This window comes from Antechinus flavipes, chromosome 4, assembly GCF_016432865.1.
Source record: "Antechinus flavipes isolate AdamAnt ecotype Samford, QLD, Australia chromosome 4, AdamAnt_v2, whole genome shotgun sequence".
Lineage (NCBI taxonomy): Eukaryota > Metazoa > Chordata > Mammalia > Dasyuromorphia > Dasyuridae > Antechinus > Antechinus flavipes.
This window is the reverse complement of record NC_067401.1, coordinates 157,679,066-157,697,434: the sequence shown is the minus strand read 5'-3', so window position 1 is coordinate 157,697,434 and position 18,369 is coordinate 157,679,066. Positions and strand designations below refer to the sequence as shown.

General features: G+C 33.1%; 1 protein-coding gene across 1 annotated transcript in view; it reads right to left on the bottom strand.

Moving 5' to 3' along the window:
• Nucleotides 1-15,965, bottom strand: part of LOC127560555 (WD repeat-containing protein on Y chromosome-like) — a 115,797-nt gene extending 99,832 nt beyond the window's left edge. The window contains exons 1-3 of the mRNA XM_051995231.1: nucleotides 15,846-15,965; nucleotides 9,910-9,954; nucleotides 4,992-5,047 (exon numbers count right to left, since the gene is read on the bottom strand). Of these exons, the coding sequence (XP_051851191.1) occupies nucleotides 4,992-5,047; nucleotides 9,910-9,954; nucleotides 15,846-15,848 (104 nt within the window). The 5' untranslated portion in view covers nucleotides 15,849-15,965. The remainder of the gene's footprint in view (nucleotides 1-4,991; nucleotides 5,048-9,909; nucleotides 9,955-15,845) is intronic.
• Nucleotides 15,966-18,369: the final 2,404 nt, after the last annotated feature.

Here is an 18,369-nt window from a genome sequence, read left to right as displayed (position 1 = left end):
TCTGGCCTTCTATATTTCTATCAATTATTTAGATATTTTAGATATCATACTCTTATCAGATATATGATATAAAATTTTAATCCTGTTTACCATTGTCTTTATTATGGATTTATTAATTTTGTTTATGCAAAAACTTTTCAATGTCCCATTTTAATCAAATTTATGTATTTTTTCCTTTATAATTACTTCTCTCTCTCGTTTGGTTAATAATTCACTTCAACATTTTTATCCACTTTCACTAACATAATAGCCTTTAAATAGGTCTTCTCGTTTACTTTATATTCTGGTACTCTTTGATAATAATAACAATAATATTCTCCTTTCTTACAGTTATCAGAGTAATGTTTCTTTAGCGTAAGTATGGATCAGGTCATTTCTCTGCTCAGATTAGAGGATCTTAAATCTAGATGCAAAAGGTACATTTTAAGTCATCTGGTCTAATCTTTTCATTTTAACAATAAGGAAACCGAAGTCCAGACAGATTCGGTGATTTGCTGGCAACACAAGCAATATACAGTCTATAAAAAGGCATGGAGATGCTAGATAGAATATTTTGTATGGAGAATAGTAAGTAGATTATTTAGGCTAGAATGTACAACATAAATGGTGAGAATTACATTCTGGAAAGATAGATTGGAAACAATGTTTATGTATTGCCCAAAGTTCAATACAGGAAAAACCCAACATATTGAGGGAACCCCTTGTTTAGGAAATCCAGAAAAGACTTTTTTGTTACTAAAGATAGTTGTATTCTAAAATAGGCAATTATGTGAAATTTCAGTCTCTCTTAGTTTAAATGGATTAGAAGGTAGAATTCCTAACTCTATTGATCTCCATTACTAGGAATGACTATACAGAAATGCTTGAAATGATCATGTATACATTTTTCTATCAATGGAGTTTTTTTTTTTTTTAAAGATTAATTCCTTCTAGAAGACAAAGAATGAATTAGATTCTGGATTCTTAAACTGTGGTTCACAATTTCATAAAGCATCTTTATAACTGAATGTGAAAGTCTGAGTGAAGAAGCTATTTCCTTTCTTGACATATCAGTGGGAGACCTTTACAATCATCATGAACTTTTTGAAAGCCCTGACACTGTGTCCAGAAACTATTAGAAGATATTACAAATATGATGAATATTGTGGAATTTTGTCATTTTGGTTTGCCCTACTTAACACTGTCATCAATTCAAAGAAGATGAGCTATCCTAATAAATAAGCCTGTCTCCCAATACTGTTTGACTTGTAAGAAGAGCTGCTAATATTAATAAATATTTACCAGAGACCAGAAGTCAGGTCCACAAATAAGGGAAGAGGGAACTCAGAACAGAATGTCTTTTATTTAATGGAATGTACAATTGGCTCCATTCTTTTCTTGAGGCTTGTGCTTCTATGTTAGGAAAGAGACTAGCAAAACCACAATACTTGAGTAATACATGAAACAGGAAATTAATGGCTTAAGGTCCAGGATCTTAGTCTGTTATCAAGTGCATATAGTCAGAGAAATGTCACGACATTAGCTACAGGTTCAATAATCTTTACAACAAAGGTCAAGGTACTAGACAAATTATTTGTTATTAATATATAGATTCTGATGCAAATTAAATTTAAAGAAAGCTGGCTACTAGCTAGGATTTATAAATCTTCATTAAATAGGAATTTGGAATATTATGACATTTCAATAATGGAATTTGAGTAATACTGTTTTTGTAACATTACGATTCATGATTGGAATTGGATGATGTGATAATAGGACCATGATAGATTTCAAAATAAGTTCATGCCAACAACAGACTCTTCTCCTGGGTGATTTTATTTCTTATGTTCAAGATGTATTCTTTGCACCTTAAATGCTAGGCTTAAGGTCAGGAATAAATAAGTTGTCTTGGAAGACAGCAGAAATTGAACCAAGATAAGAATGTAGAAGTGTTGGCAACAATGGAGAAGAATACAATTTGTATCATAAAAACTCCCAACATTAATAGATAGGTAAAAGGCTACTATGTAATAAAATAAATTATATCTTGTCTTCTTTTTCTTTTTTGTTGATTTCATTTAATGTGAAAAATTAACAGAATTTTGTTCACAGCCAATGGGCCTACTTTTATATGTTTATACTTAGAAAAAAATGCAATATACAAGTATATATATGTATATATACACATATATGCATGTGTATTATATGTATAATTTTTTGCTCCCTAGATACCTTATGTTAATTTGCATGTACACATATATACACGTACATACATATGTATACATAAAACACATCTATGGACACATATTACATATATGTATATACAGTATGTGTATTTATATATGTATATATAATTTGTAGAAATGGTAAGTAGAGTTATAAGGGTATAGATTTATATATCCTTTTTAAGAATTATAAGAGTGCTAATTTGGTACGTCTAGTGTGATGGCAGGAAATGAGAAGTAATCCAGAGAGCAAAGTAAATCATGGTTAGATTACAGAATCAACTAGGGATTTCAGGATAGGAGTTCTTATGTAAGAAAAAAAAAAGTTAAGTCTCCAGGACTATAGTTTCTGGACCATGTAATATGACAGCTGGTTAGGAGTCTAGGTTGTTAACTATGTAGACAGACATATTAGATTATGTATAGTATCTACTATAATAGAGTTTATATATCCAAACATACAATATCTATAATCATAAGTAATATATCTATGCATAATGTGTGTCTATAGACACATTTTGGTTCCTGAACTTCTTGAACTTATAATCACTGACTATATCTAGTACTTGGGGTGTCTAGTTCAGGTTTGTGACACTCTTTGTATTTCTCCTCACAGTGCCATGGGTCAATTTCATTGAGTATACTAAGTCAACTCTTGTACTATTTCTAAAAAGGTGTGCCTATCTATTCCCTCCTTAGTATTCATTTCTCAAATCTTTAAATGTCTACACTAAAATTACACTCTTTGATCATAGCTACTCTCTACATATTGTCTTTCCTATTAATTTCTCTCCTCTCTCTCTCTCTCTCAAAGGCAGGGACCAATTTTGCTTTTAAATTTGTATCCCCAGTTTTTTGTATAATGTTTAATATGTAGAAAACATGATAAATGATTTTCATTCATTCTTCATATATGTGTATAGAAATATGTATATTCTTATATATGTATAGAAACATATTGCATTTTTCTTGTCCACATGATATGAAATAGATTAAATAATCCCTAGATTATCTCTTAGGCCCCTTCTAAATATCATATGAACAAAACTATATTATTTTTCCCCAGATAAGTGAAATCTATAAAATGAAGGAAGGAAATAGGCATTAATTACCTACTAAGTGCTATTAATAGGCATTAAGTACCTATTAATGCAAGTGGCATTTATCTCATTTAATCCTTACAACAACCCTAAGAGTTAAGGGGTATTATTTTCACTGTTTTACAACTGAAAAAACTGAGGCAGACAGAGATTAAATTATTTGTTGAGAGTCACATAGATAGAAAATGTCTGAGCCTGGCTTTGAATTGAGGTTTTTCTCATTTCAGGTCTTATCCTCTATTCATTAGCTACTTAGATGCCACAGGTACTGAAGTTATTCATTATGTTGATGTAAGAGCCTGAAACACTAAGAGGTTAAATGATTGGTCCATGGTCACATAACTAATGAGTATCATTTGGTAGAAGTTGACTGGATATCCATGTACTACTATAAATCTGTCTTTCATAATTTCATAAATTGTAAGAAATATAGGCTTATTACTTAGCCTACAAAAATATATATAATGTCACCTTATCCACAAGGAATGGCATAGACATAAGAGTGAAAGAAATGAGTACATCCACACCAAATTGCTTCTTATGCACAATGGCAAAGTCATCTAGTGCTAAAGGGTTAACTGTTATCAACTACCCTATTTCACAGAAAATATTTTTCAGTTGTACCTTAACTCTGACTTTGGTGTGACATTGTGTCATTTCATTAAATATCAGGAAGCTAGGAACTCATGAAATAAGATGCCTGCCACAGAAAGCACATACTTTCTCAGTGAAGGGACATTCTGTTCTGTTTGTAGTAATAAAACCCAGTTGGTATGCACCACAAGTAGCTCTGACATTTTGTACCAATTTCCATCAATGTAAAGATACAGTTGGGCTCTATTACAGATTCATAGAATTTTGTTCTGGGTGTGAGCAGTAGAAGCGCTGAATAAAGTAGATTCTGTTACCAGTTGGCAAGCATAGTAGTTTCAGACTCTGAATGAAAAGGAAAAGACTGAACAGAGAAAAGAACCAAAAGCAAACCACTGTCATTTGGGAAATTTGCCTGCTCAGCTCTATGGGTTTTCTATGTTTTTCCTTCTAACTTAATGAGACTTTTCAAACTATAAAGGAGAAAGATGTAAATATAAATGGAAAAATCATTCTAACATTTTAAAACATGTTTTGCCAAAGGCAAAGATCAGTTTCACTTTGGAAAATTAGGTAATTCAATCTTCTCAAATTAGTGGCCACCAGAGACTAGTAGATTGGGTCCTACCATAAATCTTGAGTGTGTATTTGGGAAAATTTCCTCAAATGTAGAGACCACACATTTTGTCTATTGTAATCACATTCCTGAAATGGAGCAATAACGGGGCAAATACAGGGCAGCTAGGTGGAACAGTGGGTAGAATGCTGGGCCTAAAGTCAGAAAGACTCATCTTCCTGAATTCAAATGTGGTCTCAGATACTTACTAAGTTTGTGATCCTGGCAAGTCACTTAGTCCTATTTGCCTCATTTCCTCACTTGTAAAATGAGCTGGAGAAGGAAATTGCAAACTATTCCAGTATTTCTGCTAAGAAAATCTCAGTTGGAGTCATGAAGAGTAGGACATGACTTAAAATGACTGAATAACACTAACAAAAACAAAATATATAAGACAAAGACGAATAACACAATGAAAGAAATTTTTATCACATCTGCAGCAAAATCACAGCTACTGCTAAGGCTATAAATTGGACCTACCTTGTGGTCTTTTTTTTGGAAATCGTCTCAGGCTGACAATCTCCTTTCTGGACTTTCTGAAAAATAATTTCCAAAATTTTTCAATAGTTGATTATACTTAGTGTATTTAATACTCTCCACTTATCAGTTTTCACATAAAATATATATATTCTCAAGCAAGTATAAATTTAATTACTCCATGATTTAGGATTTTTCCACATGGCTTTACAACTTACTGCCATAAAATATGAGATTTAATTTAAAATTTTACTTTGTAATCTAACTATAATTTATTCACCTTCATTCGGACTTTTAAAATGTGATTCAATTCTGCCCTTCTCTCCATCAAGGTCACTGGCTTGCCTGACTTTTTCCCACTTTGGCTGGATCACTTCTCACATTCAAATATACTGTACTTAGCACAGCAGAACAGAAAAAAAAATAAGCCTCGATTGTGTGCAAGCATCAGTGGCTTGGGGTCCTTTGTTATCATAAAGAAGAGTTAACTATGTAGTATTGTTTGTAAGTGGAATTATGTACTCTAACATGCTTGTGTAGGAAAAAAAAGAGTTTTTGGTTTAGATGATTAAAATAGCCAAGAAACAACTTATCTGATAAACCTTTTTACTGACCTCCTCAGTTGTCTAACTTTTACCATAACAGAATCAATAATACAACTTTATAATGTATAAAGCCATCCTCTGAACTAAAGAATCTAAGAACTAAAAGGACTTTTGGATGGCCTTGAGTCCAACTTAATATCAAAACCAGGAAAAGTCTTCTTTGCAGCATAACAGATAAGTATTCACATGACATTTGCTTTAAGAAACCTCCATTTAGGAGAAATTTATTATGTCTCAAGATGACCATATCTGGTTTGGGACAGCTCTAACTTTTAGAAATATTTACTTAGGCAAACCATCTTAAGACAGAAAAATAGTGGCAGTTAAAGCTAAGAAGTGGGAATGGGCATGTGAGTAGGTAAGTGGGTAAGATAAACCTTGTCTAAAAAAAAAAGAAGAAAAGAAAGACAAAAAGAAAGAAAAATAAAGTCTTCTCTTCTCTAAAATTTAAATTTGTTCCTAAAATTTTCACTGAAAATTCCTAGGCCTTTTGGAATCTAGTAAAATAAGTTGAATTCTTGTTCCAGGTGAAGAAGCCTATAAAATATATGAAGATAACTTTCATGTCCCCTCTAAGTCTTTTTGTTTCCAGGTTTGTCATTCCTAACTTTTTATTCCATTCTCATATTCTGTTTTCTCAAGGCTTAGCACTGTTCTGGTTGCTTTCCTCTGGGCATTTTATCAATGTCATTCTTAAAATGTGGTGGTCAGAACACAGTTCTTCAGATGTGATCTCATCAGGATTATCACTTTCTTAGTCCTGTATCTTTCTCAATGCAGGGTAAGACAGTATCTTCTTTCTTTCTTGGCTGTCATATCACACTGTTAACTTGTACCAAGTTTAAATCTTCCATATCTTTTTTTTTTGTTCAGAAAAACTGCTATCTAGCTAAGCCTTTTTTCAACTTGTACTTGTGAGATTGATTCTTTGAACTTAAATGTAAGATTCTACATTTATCTATCTCTATTATACTTTATCTTATTAGATTTATCCAGTTTTCTAGCCTATCCTACCAAAGGCCAGTTGTGTTTATATAGGATTTCTGTCTTCTCCAAATAGGAAATGGGCATTTAATTTACCCTTTATTTAACCCAGTAATAAAATGGTTAAAAAATAAAACGTATGAACAAACCAGATATGTGGGATATTCTACAGATCTCCTTCCCAAAGATTTGATTAGCAGTATCTCTAACACAATACTTTTTATTACATCACAATAGAAAAAAGAAAAATCAGAATTTAATCAATGCTGAGTTATAAGTGGCAGGAAATGAAGCTTATGTAAAATGAATGGTTTTGGCCACCATGACCAAGATTAGCAGACGGGAGAAGAGCAAATTAGATCAGAGGTGTTAAATTCTGAAAAATTCCTAAAGTAGGGGCAGCTAGGTAGGGCAGTGGATAGAGGTGCCCTGAAGTCCCTGAAGTCAGGAGGATTTAAGTTGAAATCTGGTTTCAGACACTTAACACTTCCTAGCTGTGTGATCCTGGGCAAGTCACTTAACCCTAATTGCCTCAGCAAAAATACAAACAAACAAATAAATTCCTAAAGTAAAGCCTGTGTCTATGTGAGTTAGACAACACATGCCATAGAAATTAGAATCCATAACAGATTGACTAGGGCACTGAAATATGGGAAATCATGTGATGTTGACATCTCTTACATTTTTCAACCAGTAGAAATAATTAATCTGTGCATATAATCAGCAATAATAATTTGTTAAATAATAACTTACCATACATGTTCTTTCTCAGACTAGCGCTCTACTCTGTTTTCCCCCCCAGAAATAGTGTCCCAGGGTGCCCAAATGACTCAGGGTTTCAACTCTGTTTCTTTCTTAAAGTGAAATATTCTCAGGTCTCTCCAAAGGGCTTTGTCATAATATCTGAGGCTGTCATAATATCTGAGGCCCGGCTCCTGCTATTTCCAAGTGAATTTGTTTTTAAAAAGGTTATTTGTAAGCATCATTTGTGATTTGTGCTCCAGGCACTACAGATACTATTTGTGACTTCTATAGTTATGTCTGTAACAGACATTTTTTCCCCTCTGCCTGTGCTGTCATTCTTCATTTCATTTTTTAAAAAAGTTTTTTATTTTCAAAACATATGCATGGATAATTTTTCAATATTGACCCCTGCATAGCTTTGTGTTTCAGATTTTCCCCTCCTTCCCCCTACTTCCTTTCCTAGATAGCAATCAATCTAATATATGTTATACATGTTAAATTATATATTAAATCCAATATGTGTAATCATATTTATACAATTCTCTTGCTGCACACACAAAAAATCAGATCAAAAAGGAAAGATAATGAGTAAGAGAGGCAACTAGGTGGTGCAATGGGTAGAGCACCAGCCCTGAAGTCAAGAGGACCTGAATTCAAATCTGACGTCAGACACTTAACACCTCCTGTGTGACCCTGGGCAAGTCACTTAATCCCAATTGCCTCAGAAAAAAAAAGTAAGAAAATGAAATGCAAGCAAACAATAACAAAATAAGTGAGAATGTGATCCACATTCAGTTCCCACAGTCCTCTCTCTGGGTGTAGATGGCTCTCTTCATCACAAGATCATTGGAACTGGCATCAATCATCTCATTGTTGGAAAGAGCCACTTCCATCAGAATTGATCATCATATAACCTTCTTGTTGACATGTACAATGATCTCCTGGTTCTGCTCATTTCACTTAGTATCATAGTTAATGTAAGTCTCTCCAGGCCTCTCTGAAATCATTTTGCTGATCATTTCTTATAGAACAATAAATTTTTAACATTCATATACCATAATTTATTCAGCCATTCTCCAATTGATGGCCATCCATGTAGTTTTCAGTTTCTTGTCACTAAAAAAAGTGCTGCCAGAAACATTTTTGCACATGTGGATCCCTTTCCTTCCTTTAATATATTTTTGAGATATAAGCCAGGTAGAAACACTGGATCAAAGGGTATGCACAGTTTGATAACTTTTTGACTGTGCTGTCATTCTTGTATAAATTCTCATTACCTCTTAAGTAGACTACTGTAATTGCCCTCTGGTTGGTTTTGCTGCTTCAAATTTCTCCCCAGTCTAGCTCATTTTCCTTCCTGGATTCCATCCTTATGTACTCTGAGATCCATTGCCTTGCTTTTCTTCACATAAGGCACTCCATCTTCTGACTTAAAGAATTTTCACTGACTCTCTCCCAACCCTAAAACTCTCTTCATTCTTATCTTTGTCTCCTGGCTTCCCTGGCTTTCTTCAGCTTTCATTTAAACACTACTCTCTATAAGAAACCATTGTTTATTCCACTTAATTCTAATACCCTCCCTCTTTGAATTATCTTTAATTTATTCTGTCTATATCTTATTTATACTTAGATGTTTGTATGTTGTCTCCCAATTAGACTGGAGTTCCTTGGAAAAAGGGACAACCTTTTGTTTGATTTCTGACACACAGAGAGCACTTAATATTTGTTGACTGTCCTTTTACAAGGAACATTTCCTGATATTCTTTTGATTATTTCCATTTAAGGCTATATGCATCTTGTTTATACATAGTTGTTTACATGTTATCTCCATTTTGAGACTGTGAGTACTTTGAGAGTAGGGAATATATTTTTAATTTTTAAAATTTGTGTCTTTTTTGTAGCCCCAATTCAATACAGTGCCTGGAATATAGGAGAAACTTAATACATGCTTGTTTATTAATTGAATTGATGGGAAATTGTAAGAAATGTAAGAAAAAAGAGAGGGAAAAGACTGAAAGGGTGGTGGTGCTTCTGATGATCATCATCTTCAGAGAGGTGAGATTTTAATAAATTCTATAATGTTATAAATATATTTTCATGATGTGTCAGAAACAATATTTGCAATTAGATTACGGTAGAGGATAGTTTTTCCTTGAAAAGTACTGAACTGATTTTGGGACTAACTTGGCTCAGATGACTAAGCATTGGAATGTGTAAGGGAATATGGAAGCAGCAATATAATAGTTTACCAAATTTTCCTCCCTGACTGCCCAGGGTAGTAATACATGAAGTTATTACTTATTCAATCATAGGGAAGAACATCCATTGTGGGTTAACAAATAATAATGTAATAGGCTTTCCCTGAAAGACACTAACCTACTCAAGGGTAATCAGGCATTGATGACATATCTTGAATTTCATCTCTGTCTGAATTATTAAATGTAAAAATTTGTCACATCAAAATTATCACATTCTTTTACTAATGTCACATATAGTTATAAAATGTACTTTATCTTTATATATAGTATGGTTTTCTAGGAAAATATTTTTTGAACTTAAATGTCAAGCAAGCAAGGTAAAAGCCTTACCTTGAGTAAAAGCTGCAAGAATCGAGGTTTGCAACTATTCTGTTCCTGAAAGTAGATTACAGACATTAGTTTACATGTTACTAGTACATGGATACATAAATATAATAACACAAAAAGTTAAGTACTGATTATAAGAAAACTCTTTTTTACTTCTAATCAACATAAGGTTAAAAATATGTTAACAACTACAAGAAATGCCCAAATTCTTACAAAAAACATGTTTCTATGATCAGTAGAACTGATGCAAAACATGAAATTTCCATTGCAACAGAAAGATGGACAGAAGAATGTTCATTAACTACATGATATTTAAACCAAAGCAGATGCCAGACACCTCTTTTGAAAAGAATCTTGTGATAATCCCTTGAATCAATCCCATTAAAGTCCCATGTCCTAAAACTAAATGTTTCACTTAACATTCTTTTGATTCACATTTCTAGGGAACCAAATTAACTAAGTTAAATGCATTAACTGGTGAAATCAAAGGATGTCAACAGAAAGCTACCATTTTCTTTTGTCTGTTTTCCTCTGTTTCTATTTGGGTATATAAAACATGCATATTACTTGCAAGTTCAAGTATTTTGATTCAAGTTTTGAAAAGAAAGATTATATATAAAGAGAGGAAGAAGAAGTAAATAAAAATAGAAAGAATAATAGGCATTTTCATGCCTATTATATATCATGGGAATAGGAAAAACAAAAAAGGTTAGAAGAGGATCACATGAAAAGAAAAAAGAGAAGGAAAAGACTGAAAGGGTGGTGGTGCTTCTGATGATCATCATCTTCAGTGAGGTGAGATTTTAATGAATTCTATAATGTTATAAATATATTTTCATGATGTATCAGAAACAATATTTGCAATTAGATTATGGTAGAGGATAGTTTTTCCTTGAAAAGTACTGAAACTGATTTTGGGACTAACTTGGCTCAGATGACTAAGCATTGGAATGTTGGCATAGCTTTCTGCTATCCTAAAAACAAAAAGCCAGCTGTATCTCTTAGGCTTAATTGAATAGGCCACTTGTCTAACTTGTACCAGAGGGTCCCATCTAAAAGCATACCTGATATTATAAGCTCTGCCTGAATACTTCTAGTCATGGACAACTCACTATTTTACTTTTTATTAACTCTAATTTTTAGAAAATATTTGCTTATATCAAATATATATATATATGTACATATGTATATATATTAGAAAATATTTACTTATATCAAGTATATATATATATATTTATTTATTTATATATACTCTTATATCGCTTCAATTTATCAATTTATACTCTTTTCCTTTTGGGACCAAGGAGAATTAGTTGAATGTTCTTCCATGTGGTAGCCCTATATACTTGAAGATAATTATTTTACTTTTTATTCCAATTTTTTCTTCTTTAGGCTTAATATCCTCAATTCTTCCAACCTATGGGCATAATCTCTTGACAATCTATAGTTTATTCAGGCCCTTAAAATGTGATGCCAATAATTGTACATAATATTAAAAATATGATGTGATCAGGTCAGAGTATGATAGTACTATTACCTATCATCCTGAACATTATTCTGACTATTACTCATATGTGAAGATTGAGTTAACTCCCTGGATGCCTTAGAATCAGCCGGAGTCAGGATAAACAAAAGTCCTTGGTCTTTATTCTTGGTCTTTAGGGGTAAAAGTGAAAGGAATGGACACAAGCTCTCCACAACTCCCTTCTCCTCATCCACTGCAAAAGTGATCCTGACTTGTCTTACTCCATCCCCTAATCCCTTCTATAATTCTCTTTATACTCCAAATGGAGCCAGCACAGAATAGTGGGAAGGGCCATTTTCCAAGCATATGCTAATAGAGTATTGTCCAATAAGTAATTAGCCTTAAGTGCTCAGTTGTCTGATTTCAGTGCATCTACTCAGAGTTTCAGACCTTCACACTCATATTTCCATTATCTTTTTCTCCCCTTGTTTCCATAGTACATTGTTTCATTTTGAACTTGTATTCCACTAATATCTTCAGGCTTTTTTTTTTTTTTTTTTTGTGATTAGCCACACTTCATTTTGTGCTTGTGAAGCTGATTTTTTTTTTTCCAAAACCAAATATAAGAGTTTAAATTTATCTTTATTAAATTTTATCTTTTCTGAATCAGCATGCTTATTAAGATCTTTGGGGCTTCTGACAGTTGCCTAATGTCTTAATATACTCTTTCTAGTTTTGTGCCATTTGAAAATCTGATAAATAAATCATCTATACCTTTAGCCTGTGATTGAAAAAATATTAATAAGAAAGCCAAAAAAAATAAATGGGGCAAAATGCTAGAGATACCTTTCAGAATTTACATAAAATACTTAATGATAGTTCTTTGGTTCTGAAGTTTTATTTAATTATTAGTCCACTCAACTATACTATTGACTATCTCACCTTTCTTCAGTTTGTCCACAAAGCATGTCATCAGAAACTTTGTTAAATATTAGATTATAATGGAGGTAAACTACATATACAATATTCTCCCCATCAGCATAGTAATCCTCTCAAAAAAGAAAATAAGGTTAGTGTGATATAATAATAATAGCTAACCTTAATATAGTCCTTACTATGTGCCAGATACTGTATTAAGTGCTTTATTTTTGATAAAGGCTTTTATTAGTCCTTTTAGTTGTTGCTTCCTTTTCTAAATATTCACAAACCACTTAATAATATATCCTAGGGATTTCTTAGGAATCAGACAAGTTCATTGGGCTGTAGTTTTTTGATTCCATTCTCTGGTTTTTTTCTAGGTGTCCAATCTTTCAAAGGTGTTTATAATAGCTCACAAATCACATTTGCCAGTTACTTTGGCACCCTGAGATATTAATCTGTATCTGTGTCTGAATCCATTAAGATCAGTTACTCATTTTAAGAGTCCTTTCAAGTTCATAGATCATTTCCTTGGCAAAGAAAACAGAAGAGAAATAGAATTGAAGCAGCTCCATTTTATCTCTATTTTATCCACTCTGAGCAATGATCTTATCCTCTACTTTTATTTTTTGAACCTGAACCATATTTTCCTCCACTTTTCCCTAGTACAGCTATTATAATAACTCTCCTTTGCCATCCTTTTGTTTTGTTTTGGTCTTCTATACTAATCTCATCTTTAATGCTATGGGTTTGATAATATTAATAACTAAAATATCATGTCACATTTTTGTATTTATTCTGTTGCCTACTTTTGATTTCATTTTCTTTTGAAGTTGCTTCCATCTTTTAAAATTTCTAAGTCTGAATTTCCTTTCATCTACTTTAGTTTTGTTCTAGTAACATCTTCCCTTGATCCATCAGAATAATTTTTCTTTATGTCTTCAGAATTTCATTCATGTGAACTTGAAATCTTTCCTAGACCAACTTTTCTTGTAGAATTTTAGCTTCTGTGATGTAGTTCATTTTTCTTATTTCTTATAATAGATTGTCCTAGCAATCTATTTAGAAAATCAAATACATGAAAAATATCTGTTGTCCAGACTATAATATAGATTGTTGGATGACTAATATGTTAATTTATCCCTCAATTCAAATATTCACTATAGATACTATACAAGGGCAGTGAGTTGCACCCAGAATTGAATTAGAGAATCCACATGGAATATAGCTCTGTGCTTTCAATAATTTCAAGCTGTTCCCTAATCCAATAACCTATATTTAAGCCAAAATATTTTTCTAGTGATGATACATGGTTATGAATTTTGGAACACCATAGTCTCAGAAGAAATTAAAGTTTGGAATGACTCAGAGGAGCAATCTGTGATAGGTTCAAGTAGGCTGAGTTATATTTCCCAGAATAACATGTACAAAAAAATGGCAACAATTGAAGAAATGTATGACAAAAAACGTAGGGAGAGGAAATTCACATATGATAGCTTGTTGACTATCCATTAGAACAGGGGTCCTCAAACTTTAAATAGGGGGCCAGTTCACTGTCCATCAGACTGTTGGAGGACTGGATTATAGTAAAAACAAAAACTTTGTTTTGTGGGCCTTTAAATTAAAAAAAAAAAACAAACTTCATAGCCCTGGGGGCTATGAACGTCTTCAGCTGCTGCATCTGGCCCTTGGCCCATAGTTTGAGGATCCCTGCACTAGAATGTACAGAAGCATAGAGAAAGTCTTAAATCCCCTCTTTGGAAGATTTATGGGTGAACGTGAATCAATGTCAGAGAAGTTGTGGATAGGTTGAAATCTTCATAAAGAAGTACTCTCCTCAATGAGATAAGTTACAGTGAAGTATATAAATATTCATTAAAATGTTAGCTAAATCATCAGTGATATAGAACAAAAGACACTCTTTCAGAGTAGCAAAATTTGGCTCTTAGTTACATCCCAGATATATAATGAATGTCTAAGAGGGGGAATAGATTAAGATTTTATTGAGTGTCTAATGAACAGAATAAAAAACACTTTATAAATATAAAAGTAATTTATTGGTCTTAATAGATAAACATGTGATTCTACTTATTAACTTTTAAAATCTAAATAAGAAGAGAGAACTGAAAATTCTATTCTATAACTCTTACTCTCATATAGAAACATCCATCTATCCTGTTAAGGTCTTGTTAAGAGAGAAGAGATAGGGCAAACATAGGGAGGAAAATGACAGAGACATTGATACATACAAACGTGAATATTATGGAGGTGGAATTGGGATAGGAACTAGACCTGTGATTTCATTCATATAAGGAAAGCCTTGTTGAGGAACTTCTACCAATGCAGTCAGAATGTAAGACAGAGGAGTTAAGTGATTTTCTTAGGATCATACAGTCAGTGTGTATAAAAGGTAGGACCAGAATTCAGGTCTTCATGACTCTGAGATCAGCTAGCTATCCCTTTATATATTACCACTACAATTCATGGCTTTCAGATCTTCACTGCTAACTACTTTCAAGGTGATGTTATTTATTTTTAAAATTTCTACAGTTCTTTGAATAAGCAAAATCACCTCTTGGTATTTTCCTCTAGGGTTAGATTAGAACTGTAGGCCAGAGGGGTTGTTACCCCAAGCCAAAATTTCCTTTGACTTCCTTTGGTGTTAACAAGTTATAGAATCAGTTATATATAAAATATTTATAGCTAAATCATTTGGATGACAATTTTCCGATAAGCAGATGGACTTATTTTTTCTGAGTATGTTATTTGGAATTTATTCCTATCTCCCAGCTCCATGAATCTCTGCCAGAAACACTTTGATAGTCAGGGCAATTTTTTTTAATTAAGCAGAATATGACATTTAGGTAACACTTTAAAGTTTGCAAAATGCCTGACATATAGCACTGAACTTGAGTCTCATAACAACCCTGTATGATAGGCATTATAGCTTTTATTATTATTGTTGTTGTTCCTATTTGCCATATGAAGAAGCTGACACTGAAGCAAAATAACTAGGCTAGGATCATTTAGCTAAAAAGTCTGGGACTCGTACCTAAATTTTCTTTACCCTATGTCTAACACATACCACTAGGCTATCTAGCTGACCCTAAGTCTAACATATCACTAGGTTGTATAACTTGATTGTCTTTGATGAATGTTATATTGTTATAAAGCAAAATTTCAAACCTAAACTATTACCTTTGCAAACATTTGTAAAAGAAGGAAGTGAAGAAATGAGTTGTTTTTACTTTGCTTTGAACATATCCATAGAATAGTGCATAAGCATTACTAATTGTGAAGGAAGACAATCTCATTCTTATTGATTTTCTTCTATTCCCTTTTCATTAGCTCAGAACTAGGATGACTCACAGATGACTTGTCATTTCTTGTTTTCCCACTTATCCACTGGTCCTCTAGTTCAGGGATGTTCTTTTCTGCAATATTAAATTACTATTTGGTCTATTTAGATTTATGCCTTCATAAGATTTTACCAGGACCTTTCTAACCAAGAACAATACAGTAAAATAGCAGGATAATTAAAATTGCTATAGTATACCATGGATTCAGTCGTAGAGATGGTTAAATCATGCCTGTTGCTACAGAATGATGTCTGTGTCTCTTCCAGGATAACATTGAAAGCAACACACAATCCTTGTTCTTCAGATAACAATGTTGGTATAAGTTCTATTAGAGATGGTCCTCATATTACATCATATTTCCAGAATATTTCCTTTAGAACATTCTATTGTTTTGTGCCACAGTAACAGAGAAATGATACATTCTTAAATAAAACCTCCATTAAATCAACAACCACTTGTTGTTGATACTAAATTGAGAGCAACAGGTAAGAGCAAGAGCACATAAAATTCAGGGTTTTGGGTTATGATACAACAGTGGATTTTCCCTTTTGATTTTGTTTGGAATGCTTCAATCTGATATATACTGAGATGCCTTCCACCTTTGGCTAGGCCTTTTTTCCCCCTCACAACTTCCCATCTACACTTTTTGTGAGGAAGGATATTAGGACTTATCAGGCTTAGTATATACATGCACAAATATGTGTGGATGTGGATGTATGTATATGAATGTGGAAATCGGTCTACCTCCCTCCAAAGGAGACTATAATTCCCACTTATTTTTACAAGTAAAATAGTAGGGGTAGCTAGTAGGAGAACTTAAAGTCAAATCTGGCTTCTGACACAACACTTTTTAGCTGTGTGACCCTGGTCAAGTCACTTAACCCCAATTGCCTGCCCAAAAAAACCCAAATCAAAAGAAAAAACACAAGTAAAATAGTGAAATAGACCAAAATTATATAAAAGTAATTTTTTTTGGGGGGGGCTAAGAGTGAAAAGAGACAACTAAAACCATGAGATAACATCTCACACAGTGGAGGTCTATTCTAGTAGCCTTTAGTATTTCAAATCAATCTAGAGATATTATGCAGCTGACTTCCATGCATGTCTGCTATTTCCAAGTATTTCATTTCCATATGGCATGTCTTTTATGCCTGTCTGTCCTTGAAGAAACTCTGCAATTGACTTAATAAATTCCTTAAGCAGATACATAGTTTTGTGCTCAGCCTTCTTGCCAACAATCCAGAATTTCTTTTCCTTCTGTATACCAGCAATATATGCAAAACAAACCAAAAACAAGTTTGGTGGAAGCTTAATTATATATACACAATGTTTAAAGAAATAAATGAATAAGTGAAGTAATGAATGAAAAAGCATTTATGTTCTTGTTATGTATTAAATACTGTCTTAAGCTGGGGAATACAAATATGAATACAAAGATTGCCATTATTCTGTGTAGAGGGCTGGAACTCTGAAAAGATATACTTGAATCCAGAACAGCAGAGTATACTTAAGACTATCTACTCAAGTGAGATAATGATTCTATAAACATATACTTAGATGATATGATGATGTGATGGTTCTCCTCATGATTGGCTTGCTGAATATGTTGTAGTAAGATAATCATAGGGAAAGATTGGAGTGCTGAGGGAGAGAGTCAGAGTCTCTCTGCTGTAGTAGCAAGAAAGACTTCAGGCTCCAGACTCGAGAGTCCAGGCTCCATCTTTGATGAGCCACATGGCCGGCCTCCTTCACTTCCCCTCCTAAAGATCAAGGACTTTGATCCTGATTCTGACTGATCCTGAGGCCCTCCAGAAAGCTAGTCTGGACATTACAGTTCTGAAGGATTTTATATTATAATAAAGAAGGTAAAACTGAAAATAAGTGGTGAACAGGAAAGCACTTTGGTCTGAAAAATAATAACGATAGAGAGTAGGAAAATAGGGGAATAAACTGCTATATCCTATTCAGAAACAAAGGCAAAGTTGATTTGGTCATTGTTCTTGGTTTTAGAATCTGAATGTGGGGAAATGGTGATAAACTGGATTGAATGAAGGAAGGTAGGGGAAGGGTACTTGAGTCTTCTAGGACAATGTCCTTTGGGCAGTAAAGCAATTAATGAGAAAGTTATGGAGGAAAAGAGAGTAAATTGAAGCATATTGAAGTTTTCTTAATATAGTATTTCAGGAGAGTAAGGCCTCTTAAATACTCTTTAATATGGTCTTGAGTGTGGGCAGAAGGTCACTGGTATAAAGCTTGTGAAATTTGGAGGCTTAAAGAAGAAAGAAGAAAATATAACAGTTGGAGAGATGTCTTGAAAATTTTATTTTTACTTTGCCTTCTGGTTCTAAGAGATATGGAAATTTTTCTTTTATGAATTCTTAAAATATATGATTTTTTTTGGTCATAGCTCCAAAATCAGAGCAAAAGAACTCAAGTTCCATTCTTGTTCCACAGTTAATGTCCTGGTCACTTGCTTGTGGGTTGAATTCACAAACCTGTGTTTGAAAAAAGAACTATTGTGGTTTCTCCTTATATTTTCCAATTACTACTCAATCTTGCACTCCTCTTAAGTCTTCATTGGAGTATTCACAGGAGAGAAGTAAACAATTCCTCTTACTTTGCCATCCTTTTTGGTCCATCTCTCTCTTAGGCTATTGTAAAAATACTTTAATTGATCTCCTTACCTCAAATCCCACTCTATTCCACTTCTTCATGCAAATA